At 39.7% G+C, this 11757-nt stretch overlaps 1 protein-coding gene across 2 annotated transcripts in view; it reads left to right on the top strand.

The window, feature by feature from the left end:
- Positions 1-11757, top strand: part of galnt14 (UDP-N-acetyl-alpha-D-galactosamine:polypeptide N-acetylgalactosaminyltransferase 14 (GalNAc-T14)) — a 160440-nt gene extending 148683 nt beyond the window's left edge. The window contains exons 15-16 of one of the 2 annotated variants that reach the window (XM_044169064.1): positions 4350-4469; positions 11478-11756. In XM_044169064.1, coding sequence (XP_044024999.1) covers positions 4350-4469; positions 11478-11636 — 279 coding nt within the window. In that variant the 3' untranslated portion in view covers positions 11637-11756. Of the gene's footprint in view, positions 1-4349; positions 4470-11477 lie in introns of both variants that reach the window. The other variant, XM_044169063.1, reaches the window with a different exon arrangement.

Here is an 11757-nt window from a genome sequence, read left to right on the forward strand (position 1 = left end):
ATAATATGATATAGTATCATGCAGTAAGATAAGTGTTGTCGTTATGGTGTAATTCTACTGCTACAACAAATAATAGTAATAATGTTGATAATAAAAAATATTAACAGCCTAGACAGAGTTAAAATTGAAAAAGGAACCAAACAAAAACATTCACATTAGCACATATTTGAACATAACAAACTGATTATGTTTCTCAAAATGTGTTTCCATGACGGCTTCAGTAGTGAGGTTACTCCCTCACTACTGAAGTGTGCATGTAAACGTACCAACTGAACCCTGGGAGGCTCCAGCAGAGAAGATATATTGAGCTACAACACCAATTAACCTCCAATGTCATTCTCTTTACAACAGTTCAATAAATCAATCATACGGTGAAATATACCCTGCAGCGTTGAGTTATTCAAGATAAAACTCCATACATCAAGGAGCTGCTTTGAAAATACCTCCCACTGTCCCTTCACCAACCAACTCTCACCCTACATTACTTCATATGGGCCAATGAGCAGGCTTATAGCAGTATGATAATAGTAATAACTTACTAAAGATGTATTGATATGTCCCTCTAAATGCAGGATAAAAAACTAGTTATGTAATAATTGTTGTTTATTTCCTTTAAACAAATCACTAATCATTATAAGCTAAAATTACTAGTTGTCGATCAACAGAAAATTAACAGTTGCTATTTTGATAATGGGTTAGTCCATTAAGTTGTTCATCACAGGCCGAACATTTTTCTGGTGATATCCAGTGGTGAAGGACGTATTCAGATCCTTTACGCATGTAAAAATAGCAACACTGCAATATAAAAATAGTCTATTGCAAGTCCTGCATTGAAAATGTCGTCGTAAAAGTGCTCAGAATTCAGAAAAGCGAGTGTTATACTAATATATATTACGTTATGGGATTATTATTACTGATGCATGAATGTGTAGGTAGCATTTTACATAGTCGAGTTGGAGCTAATTTAAACAGTTGTTTATACTGTTGAGTAGTTCAGTCTATAACAGTGCATCATAATGTATGATCTCATCATGTGTTTTGTAAAATCTTAATCTGTAAAGTTACTAGTAACTAAAGCTGTCAAATAAATGTACTGGAGTAAAAAGTACAGCAATTCCCTCTGAATTGCAGGACCTCAAATTTGTACTTAGGTATTGTACTTGAAATGTGACATTTCTATGGCTTTTCTGTGTTTCATATCATTGCAAATTTGATATGTTTGAGTTTGTCAGACAAAATGAACAAATTAGACAATAATGAATATGATCATTTGTCACAGCACTATTAATCTCTAATAATGTAGTAATATTGAATATTAATAATAACATGGCAATAATTGAAATGATAAACCTAATAGTTGGTGTTGCTATTATATATTTTATGAAAAAATTCCAGTGTGTGCACATGTTTTTGTTCTAGATATGTCAAGATGTGAATCACTTTCGTGTGACCAACTGTCTGTGGGACTGTCTGTCCCCGCAGGGTGTGGCAAGCCCTTAAAACGCACGCACACACACACACACACACAAATGGTGGACAGGTTGCATTAACTATGGATTCTGCTAGCTACTATAATAACCCTGACCTAGTTACACATTCTGTATGTGTGTGTGTGTGTGTGTATGTTTGTTTGTTTCTCCTCTGAGCTCTTAATTTTCTTTCCTAACACGTCTTTCTCCTTCATGATCATTAATATATCAGGGTGGTGTTACTTTGAACCTTGACCTCCTTAGTATTTGCTGCCTGTAATAATGTGTTTGTGTGTGTGTGTGTGTGTGTGTGTGTGTGTGTGTGCGCGTGTGTGTGTGTTACATGTTTGACTGCCAGAGTGTTCATGAATACACATCAGCACTTCTGCTACTACCACAGCACTGTGTCTGTGTGACTTTGAATATTTTAGAGGCTACATCTCTGTATGTATTGTATTTTCTACATTATAACAGATCAGCACATTATAGCATAGCTGCCCTATGCAGCAGCCAGTGTACATGCATACTATACCATGTATTTTTTTCTCCTTTTCTTTTGGAAATGTGTTATGTGCAACAGCTCAACAGTTAAAATCTATTATCTGTTTTCCTTAATTACTCTTCTCCATATTGTTCTTTTCCCTCTTTATCTATGTCTATCAGGGCTCTACAGTGCAAGCATTTTGTGAAAATGAGTGTGCCAAAATGAAATATTAATTGGGCACACCGGTGCGAGTGAATTCTGACTAGAGAGGCCGCCCTGAAACCCGGTTCTGAATTGGAACCGGTTCTAAATTATTTAGAAGGTTGGTTCTTTTATCGGTACTTGAAGAAACCAGGGAGTGAGATTAACCGAGCGGAAAATATGATTTTGCTGTAATTTATGATTGCGCATGCAGCCTCTCCTCTCTGCATTTCTCTCTGCCGGTGTTTGCTCGATGGCGGGGCTGAGCTCCTCCACCACAGATAATGGAAGATAACGTTTTGCTCGTGTTTGACGAAAACTATGTTAGTTACAGTACATGCGAGTAAAAAGCCAGTAAGAGTAATTTATCACTGCTTTGCCCGCTGCTCCCATGAGGTAAAAGAAGCATCCATCTGTAGCAGTACAATTGTGTGTTTTTGTAGTTCCGACAACTCCGACAGAGTGAGGGGTCTTCTTTAGTAAAACCATCAGCTGATCGCGTCGTGTCAATTCCAGGAGTCTCCCAGTTCAAATTTCATTCATATCATGTCGATAAATTAAGCGAATCAACTTTTTTTTTTCAACAGTATGTTATTGAGTTTTCAACATTTTATAAAAAATAATAAATAAATAAATAAAATAAAAAAGCCATTATGCATGCATACCAGTATTAAAGTTAATTAAACACCAGAGAGGGTACATTACATTGACACATTCACAATACCAAATGCTTGTATTGCTCTACATTCATCTACAACAGTTGCTTTAATGGCCTATATTACAGATGCTATAATTATCCTTTCCCAGACTCCAACATATGAGATAAGTCCTTGTCCCTGATCATTTATAAATGGGCCCCAGATACTTTGAAACCTTCCTTGTTTGTCTTTGAGTGTGTATTAATTTTTTTTTTTACCAAAGGTAAACACAGACATTTTCTAAACCACTGCCCAATACTTGGTCAACCAGTACTTTTCCATGTTAATGCTGTAAAGTAAATGTAAAAAGCACATGTCTACAAAGATCTGTTCTCTGCGTTTTATGTCCCTACGGATAGATGCCAAGGACAAAAAACTTAGGTTCCACAGCTATTTGAATTGATAAAATCTCCTGCACTACTAGTCCAACTTCTTCTCAAAATTCCCTAATTCTTGGACATTTCCATATACAATGGAAAAATGTTCCTTTGTCCTCCCTACACCTGCTGCATAGGTCTGGAATGTTGGGATTAAATGTATTGAGTTTTCTGGTGTAATGTATACTGTCATTAACCCATTGTATTACAGAAGTTTTAAACGTGTGTCAGCGGTTTGAATTCGAGCTTTATTGCATGCCTTATTCCATTCTTCAGTTGGTATTTCCTCTTGTAGGTCGTCCTTCCATGCTTTCCATTTAGATTCTGAGGATTCTAGTGATCTAGCAGTCAACAAGTTATATACTTCCGATATAATTCCTTTTCCAAAGGGATTTTTAATAAATTTTTTCTCCAATGAGAATAAAGCAGGGATGACCAAGGATTGTTTTTGATTAGATCTTATAAAGCTTATGAGCTGTAAATATATATATATAAAAAAATGTTTAAAGTTAACAGGGGACATTTTACTTGACTACAAGTTCCTCAAATGTTTTAATATTCTCATCCTCAGGACCAAAAATGTCATTAATTTGTCTTACTTGGTAGAAAGAAAATAGTGGATTATCTTGAGTAACCGGGTCATGCTTTCTGGAAAGAGACATGGCCGATATCTCCAAAACTCGGCAACTCACACCAAAACAATCTAGATAAATAGCACTACAGGTAAGAGGAAAATAAGTATTTTTGATTTTGGGGTGAACTGTCCCTTTAATGTCCATAGTTTTGAAATGGGGTGCTCATCAATCACATATAGGTGTAGTGTTCGGGTGTCCACAAAACTTTGGACAGTGCATTTTTATGGTAATTTCGGATGTAAAATGTTTATTTGTAAAGTAACTAGTTCATACAGATGTACTTTAACTAAATGTCACTTTTCGACATTTCTCGCTTCTCCCTGAATGACTTTATCTTCATGACCGCTTATCAGAAACATAGCCAATGCAAAAGCAGCACTCAAAAATGTCAATTTTCAAAAACCCAACTGACAAACAACATTTGAAACACTGAAATGATAAAAAAAAAACAATCATTAACTTTTTCTTTCTCTCTCTTTCTCTAGGAGTGGGTGTACACTCACGGACAGCAGATCCGACAGCAGCAGCACTGTCTGTCTCTGTCCACCACCTTCCCTGCCTCCCAGGTCCTGCTGCTGCCCTGCAACATGGCCGACGGCAAGCAGGTCTGCACACACACACACACACACACACACACACACATTTCAGGTGGTATGTAGCTGCAGGCGAGTCACTGCCGTATATATTATATGGCTGATAAATTAATCTAAATGTTAATTAATCTAAAGCTAAATTTGTCTAAAGATGATCATTACACACACACACACATTCACGCTGTAGGGGCTGATGCTTGACACTTTTTTGGACAGTCAGCTTGAAATACTCTTAACACACACACACACACACACACACACACACACACACACACACACACACTTGTCATTACCTGACCACTGGGCACCTTGACGCCGTCCCAGAAGCCCCTGCAGCAGAGAACAACCTGACAACCAATAAATCACTTGAGAGAGGGTGGGGGGGGTGCAGAGAGAGAAGGCAAGGGAGACAGGAAAAGAGGCACAGGTGGAAAGGTGAAGCAAGACAGACAAAAGAGGAGAGAGAGAGAGGGAGGGGTGAGAGAGAAGGAGGGAACGAGAGGTGGGAGAGAGGAAAGAGAAGGAGGGGGGTAAGTCAAGAGAGAGAGGTAGCTGAAGATTAGATCATTACACATCACCAACTGTTCAGTCTGCATGGAAAAATGTGCTGAAGTGTGTGTATGTGTGTGTGTGTGTATAAATGTGTGTGTTTGTGTCTGTGTTAATCCCATCTGTACTCTTTCAATAGAAAACAAATCTACTGGATATGTGGACATGATCAGACATGAAAAGAGGGTGTACATGTTTTTACACGCGCGTGTGTTAGTGTGTGTGACTCACTCTGTGTTTGTCATTGCTGTTATTATGTATTATTTGATCTATGAGTCATCAGGGACGGGTGAGAAAGATGAAGTGGCCAGAAAGAGATGGAGAGAGAAAGATAGAAATGAATACAAAAACAGAGATGAGGAAATAAACAGAGAGAAAAGGCAAGCAGAGAAATAAGAGGAAAGGAGGAGGAGAAAGGTTGGAAATAAATAAAACAAGGAAACAAAAAGGAGGAAGGAAAGAATGAGGTGATGATGAAAAGGAAAGCAGGGGCTTAGAAAGAGAACAGGGGGTGGGGAAAGATCATAGACTGTATATAAAGATGGACGAGATGACAGCTCCCTAAAAGTGAAGCCAAAACATCTTGATCGCCCCCTGGTGGCTGGCTGCATTATAGTTCATAAACCCCGCCCCCTCCATGTTAGCGGATGGGACATGAGACAAACTAAAAAAATCGAAGTACATGTCAAAAAAAAAAAATTTCCCCCAAAAAAATGGTTTCTGTCATTTTAGGTCGTTCTTATCGCGCTGCTTTCTGATAAAGTGTTCATTTTTCTGATAAGTTTGGTTTTAATTAGTTATTTGATGCTATAAAAAGGGGGTTTCACGTCATGAGTGACAGCTGAACCCTGCTGGCAATTTAGTTGGCCAACTGACGTCACCAGCGCAAGACGGCAGCTCCCGTATGCGGAATATTTTGGCTTCAGTTTTGTACAGTGGGAGGAAGTGGAGACGCGTCGTCCATCTTTATATACAGTCTATGGGAAAGACAGAGAGAGAGATAAAATAAGAGGAGAAAAGAGAGGAGGAGGTGGGAATAAGAAAAAAGATAGGAGAGTAAAGAAAAAACTGGAGGAAAGAAAGGAAAATTTAAGTCCTAATCAAACTGGCCAGTAATGAGTCATATAATAATGCATGATTATACGCCTGTAGCACACAGTGAATACACAGCAGCACGACACCGGGACCTCAAAGCAAAGTAAAAAGCTTAATACATTTAACACAGTGAATCTGGACTCAGGAGTCTTTTGTGTTATTTCACTTGATTTCTCACCTGATGTTCCAGTCCTTCCTGCTCTGGCTTTACAATAGTGAGACTGTGGCTTGACAGGTCTGGATATTTTTATACTCAAGAATAAGTTATCATGTGGCAGCAACAACACCACAGAAGAAGATGTGCTATCATCACACAAGACAAGAAGTCAAGATGCAGTAGACATCCAGTTGGAAAAAAAAAAATGCTGTTTTTCTGGAGCGTCATCTGGCGTCAGTGCTGAAAATTAGGACAGTGGTGTATTCTGCCCCAGCACGTGTCCGACGCCGCCAGTGTGTTTTGGAGTCAAGACAGGAAGAGAGAAAAACAGCCAAAAAATAATCAAAAGAAAGAAAGGGTTCGAATCCAACCTGCGGCCCTTTGCTGCATGTCATCCTCTCTCTCTCCCACATTTCCTGTCTCTCTTCAGCTGTTCCCATCAAATAAAAGCAAAAAGATAGGGAGAAAGGAAGGAACACAAAAAGGTAGATAGGAAGAGAGGAAGAAAGAAAGGCGGAAAGGAAAAAAGAACGGAAGAAAGAAAGAATGAAATGGCGGGGGGGCTAACGACTGAATGAAGGAAAGAGGCAGAAAGAGCTGAAGTGTGTGAAGTGTAGTGTAGTAAATGAGAGTGTTGTACACAACACACATACGTGCACAGCTCACATAGACAGGTGTTATATAGCTGGAGGAAGATCAGTTTTTCTGTTATATATATATATATATATATATATATATATATATATATATATATATATATATATATATATATATATATATATATATCTCAGATACCAGACTGGTAACTAAAAAACTGTAGTACACATACACACACACCAATATTTGTGTATTTTTTGTGTGTTTGTATTTTAGCTGAGCTACTGAAGTGCATCGCTGTCATGTAACTGAAACTAGTAAACTTTTGTGCCAACACACACACAGAAACACACACACACACAGAGCGCTGTTACATGTCCCAGTAGAGTGTGTGTATGTGTGTGTCAGAAGGAAGGAAGTGGAGCGATGATAGCTAATTAGAACGAAGATCCACTGGAGAAACACAGCCCAGATCTGACTGGTAGAGAGACACTGACACACACTGCTGAGCGAGAGCGAGCAAGAGTGAGTTTAAATTAAGGATAGAGAGACAGGGAGGTTGATGGGATGAGAGACATTGAGAAAGACAGAAAAACAAAGCAAGTATCTATCATCTATCTATCTAACACTTGAAGTCAAGTCAGTTTTATTTATATAGCACAATATCACAAATTTGCCTCAAGAAGATTTTCAATCTGTACAGCATCTGACACCCTCTGTCCTTAGACCCTCGATTTGGATAAGGAAACATTCCCCAAAAAAACCTTTAACAGGGAAAAAAAATAAAGAAACCTCAGGAAGAGCAACAGAGGAGGGATCCCTCTCCCAGAACCGACAGAACTGATGACAAAATTATAAATAGATATTAAACATATGTGAGCAACTCCAGGTGTCACTAAACAGCCCTGAGCCACACAACCTCCTCTCCACAGTGGAGACCTGGAAGAGGACAGACTGCACAAACACACAAGAGGCAAAGCTCAAACACACCATTCACACAGGAAGGAGAAAGGACACACAAGGGAGAGAGAGACAAGAGGAGAGGCTGAATCTCCTGGAGGACGAGGATTTAGATCCTAAACATGTGGAATAAGGCACCGACAGCCAGGAGAAAGAGAGAGGTCCCAGGAGGGTCGATGGTCCAGCACAGAGAAGCCTGAGTGAAAAGAGAGGACAAGGAGGAGAAAATAGGGAGAGGGAGGCACACACACAGCTTGGACGCTCATGTGCTTGTGGGACACAAACAAACAGAGGGTTAGAGAGATGCAGTGGTTTTGAGGAAGTTTACAGCATTCTCAGCGGCAGGACAAACATAGACACTTACTGCCACTCTCTGTGTCTGCAGTCTGTAATTACAGAGTTGGATCAGGGACAGCTATCTCTATCATGTTGTTGTGGTTGTTGGCTCTTGTCTTCATCTTTTGGGATATCTGCTGTACAGGTATGGTTTTTCCAACAAATAATGCAGTGCTAGACCTTCTAACTTACCAGTTTTGTATGAACCACACTACCAACCGAGTAAACACAATTTGCTCAGTTGGTAGCCCTGCATTCTCAGTAATGCCAGGAAAACATACATGACATTTATGTCTTTGGAGATGGCCACTATGTCAGATTAGGTGGCACTTACTTGCTTCTCCTCAGCTAACCCCAGACAGTAAACAGTATTTTAGTGAACAACTGTGTGAATCCAGCAGTGGAGAGAACAGGTAGCTGTGCTAATGCTAATGCTAGATGAGCAGGAACGACTGAGAGAGAGCGGTTCTGTTCAAACACAGAGTTTAGAACACTAAAACTAACCAAAACTCAAAAATTAGCACTGCTGTAAAACAGTTTTGTAAAACATAGATGTAAGGTGGTAAATACAGAATTTGTGGCATGTTGAGGAGTGTATTCTAGTTACTGAAGATCAGGGAATTTTACAGATGGGCCAATTCATCAGGATGGATTTTACAACTGATTCATTGTGTTACTTTCACACGTGACTGCTGTTTTCAGCACCAAAAGGAGTGTAGTCAGATTGGCTACCTCTTAAGCAAAATAACAAGGAAATCGAATCCCAAACCTGTGGAATTCCCCTGAAGTAGGACAAGCCAAAAAGAAGTCATGACATTTTAACACATGCAAAAGCCCCAAAGGAGGGTCTATCTGTTTTCACCCTGTGATGACCTGAGCCTGATCCCAGTGCATCCTGGGATAGGCTCCCGTCTCCCCTCTGTCACCCTGGAAAGGAACAAACGCATTGAGAAATTGATTGTATGTACAGTATTTAAAGGAGAGACAGTGATATGTAGAGAAAGACAGATGCAAAGTGCGATTCTTACAGGCCGACGTCAGCAGAGCTGCAGCACTCAGTAATGAGGTGAATACTAATTGATTTATTTTTAATTATCCCTCCGCTGCTTTTTTTTTTTCAATTAAAAGCTCTATGCCCGTCGCTACACCGTGATGAGCGTGTCATCTTGACAACGCCGCAATAGACCCACAATGCAACTCTACGAACAAAGCCAGTGTGTGTGTGTGTGTGTGTGTGTTTGTTTTTACAAGGCCTTACAAGATCGAGATACATGAGAACGATACGCTTCAGAGGCCCAGAAAACACAATATGGCCGCTCCCTGCCAATATACACACTGATAATACAAAGATATAAAACACACATACAAATGAGTACATGTGCACACTCAAATTACAGACACACAAAGATGTACTTCCAGATATTACATGCTCATACAAATTACACACACACACACACACACACACAGATTCTGTTTATCTTTCCTGTCTTTTTTTCTCACTTTCTCTCTCTCCCTTTGTCAATCTTTGCTCTCTCTCTCTCTCTCTTTCTTTCTGATGACTGGGTTTCAGACCCACAGCTGGATAAAAGCCTCTTTTCATGTCTGATCATATCTGCTGCTTTGTTTTCCAGCTAAAGAATCCAGCTATGAATAATGCACACACACACATACACACACACACACACACACACACACACTCTGCAAAGTGTCTGTTTGGTCAGAGAACCACTGGATCAAAGCAAAAAGTCAGTAGAGGCCTCCATCTAGTGGTGACTGATAGGAATCACCAGCTGTCCATTAGACACTCACTTCCAACAGTAAATGTTCATGAGCACATTAAACAGTACGGAATACTAAACAAGCATGAGTGGCTGCAGCACAGTTTGTAGAGCAGGTCGGACTTTAATCGAAGCGTTGGCAGGTCGATCCCAGCGCCTCCTGTCAGCGTGCTGAAGTTTACTTTAGGAAGACACTAAACTCAACACCGCTGCTGATGTACATGTGTTTTGAAAAAAGGTGAATCATTTTGGACTGGAAGTGCCAAATGAATGTCATTTAAAAATAATGTTATACTAACTTGAGACAGTACTTGTCGTTTTTTAAGATAAAATAAAGACAAATCCTATTTTAAAATGCACAAACCTGGAATCAAACATCGGATATTCTGTCCACATTTCCAACTTTTTCATCGATTCAAAGTTAAATATTGGCTATTCTTTTTTTTTTTTTTTTTACAATCGGACACAGTACCATGCTGATTCTGGGAAAATATGTCTGTGACTGTCTATGGCATCCATATACATGCTGCAGTAAATGCTTTATTAGCCCATCATAAAATGATTTTCACAGTTTCAACTACAGTCGTAAACACTATCCACATGCAATGACATGTGGGTAACTGGGAATGTACAGTAGAGTCATGTGCACTGGATTCAACCTTCACCCACTGCTCATCAGTTTGATTTTCAATTGATGAGCAGAAGCTTAAAAGCATAATTCTTAATATGTTTTTTATTAATTTGGAACCATGTACAATTTAGACCAAGTTCTCTATAATAACGAGAGTTGTGGTATTAAAGAATGATCGCTCTGATGACTGTGGTGTTTCTGCACTGCTGCAGGGCCTTTTTTCTTGGAATTTCTGTTGGTGACGTCTGTTACATACTATCTTGGTTGCTTAAAGGATAATTCGCGTTTATGTCAATACGTATATTGCGGCAAGCTGTGTGAGCCTCCTGCAGCGTTTCAAATAAACAGATTTTTACATGAATCATTTCAAACGCTCGTCTCTGAGACCGAAAGTAAACACAGAAAGAAGCCGCCTGAATGGTCATTATGGCTGACTGCTCAGGCATTCTTTCTTTGCATGCAAGAGAGTGTGACATCAAATCTCATTGCAAATTCTGACAGATTCATATCCCTTTGCATTTTGCACCTTTGTTATACAGTACTATACCTGCCCTGCAGAGCATGACTGAAGACCTTTTCAGAGATTTCTCGGCTGACTGCAGGTTTCAGCATCAATAAGATCCTCCAAGCAGCACCTCAATAAAAAATCTACTTTAATTACTGCTTTGAATGCTGCAGTATTACCTCCTTCTACTACAATACAGTTTGGGGTCAAACAGGGAAAACAGCTATAAATATCGAAATAAGGGCTAATTGTTGGTTTGATGTTTGCTGAACGGAGCAGTAAACTCTTAACCTTTTGAAAAATGTCTTGTTTGATTGCATGTGCACCTTTCACCTTTACAAAGAGATAAAAGTGGGATGGCATGAAGCAGTAATATTAGTTCTTTCTTTGACAATTTGTTTTTTGCCTCCAGCGGTGGCAGAAGTCTGGGACTCACTTGGAGCACCTTGTCTCTCGGTTCTGTCTGGACTCGGAGATGGCTCTGGACGGGATGGACTCTTCTCGAATGCTGGTCATTAGCCCCTGTGAACTGAGTGCGTACACACAAAGATGGGAAGTCCCCTTCTCCTGACCCCTAACCCTGAGACCTTTCACCTCCAAAAACCTGCCCTGTCACCCATTCACAGCCTCAAAGACCTCGGCAGAGACAGCTGAAGACAGCATGAGCACGTCGTGTGTGAAGGTGCTGCGTT

This window comes from Siniperca chuatsi, linkage group LG16 (genome assembly GCF_020085105.1).
Source record: "Siniperca chuatsi isolate FFG_IHB_CAS linkage group LG16, ASM2008510v1, whole genome shotgun sequence".
Lineage (NCBI taxonomy): Eukaryota > Metazoa > Chordata > Actinopteri > Centrarchiformes > Sinipercidae > Siniperca > Siniperca chuatsi.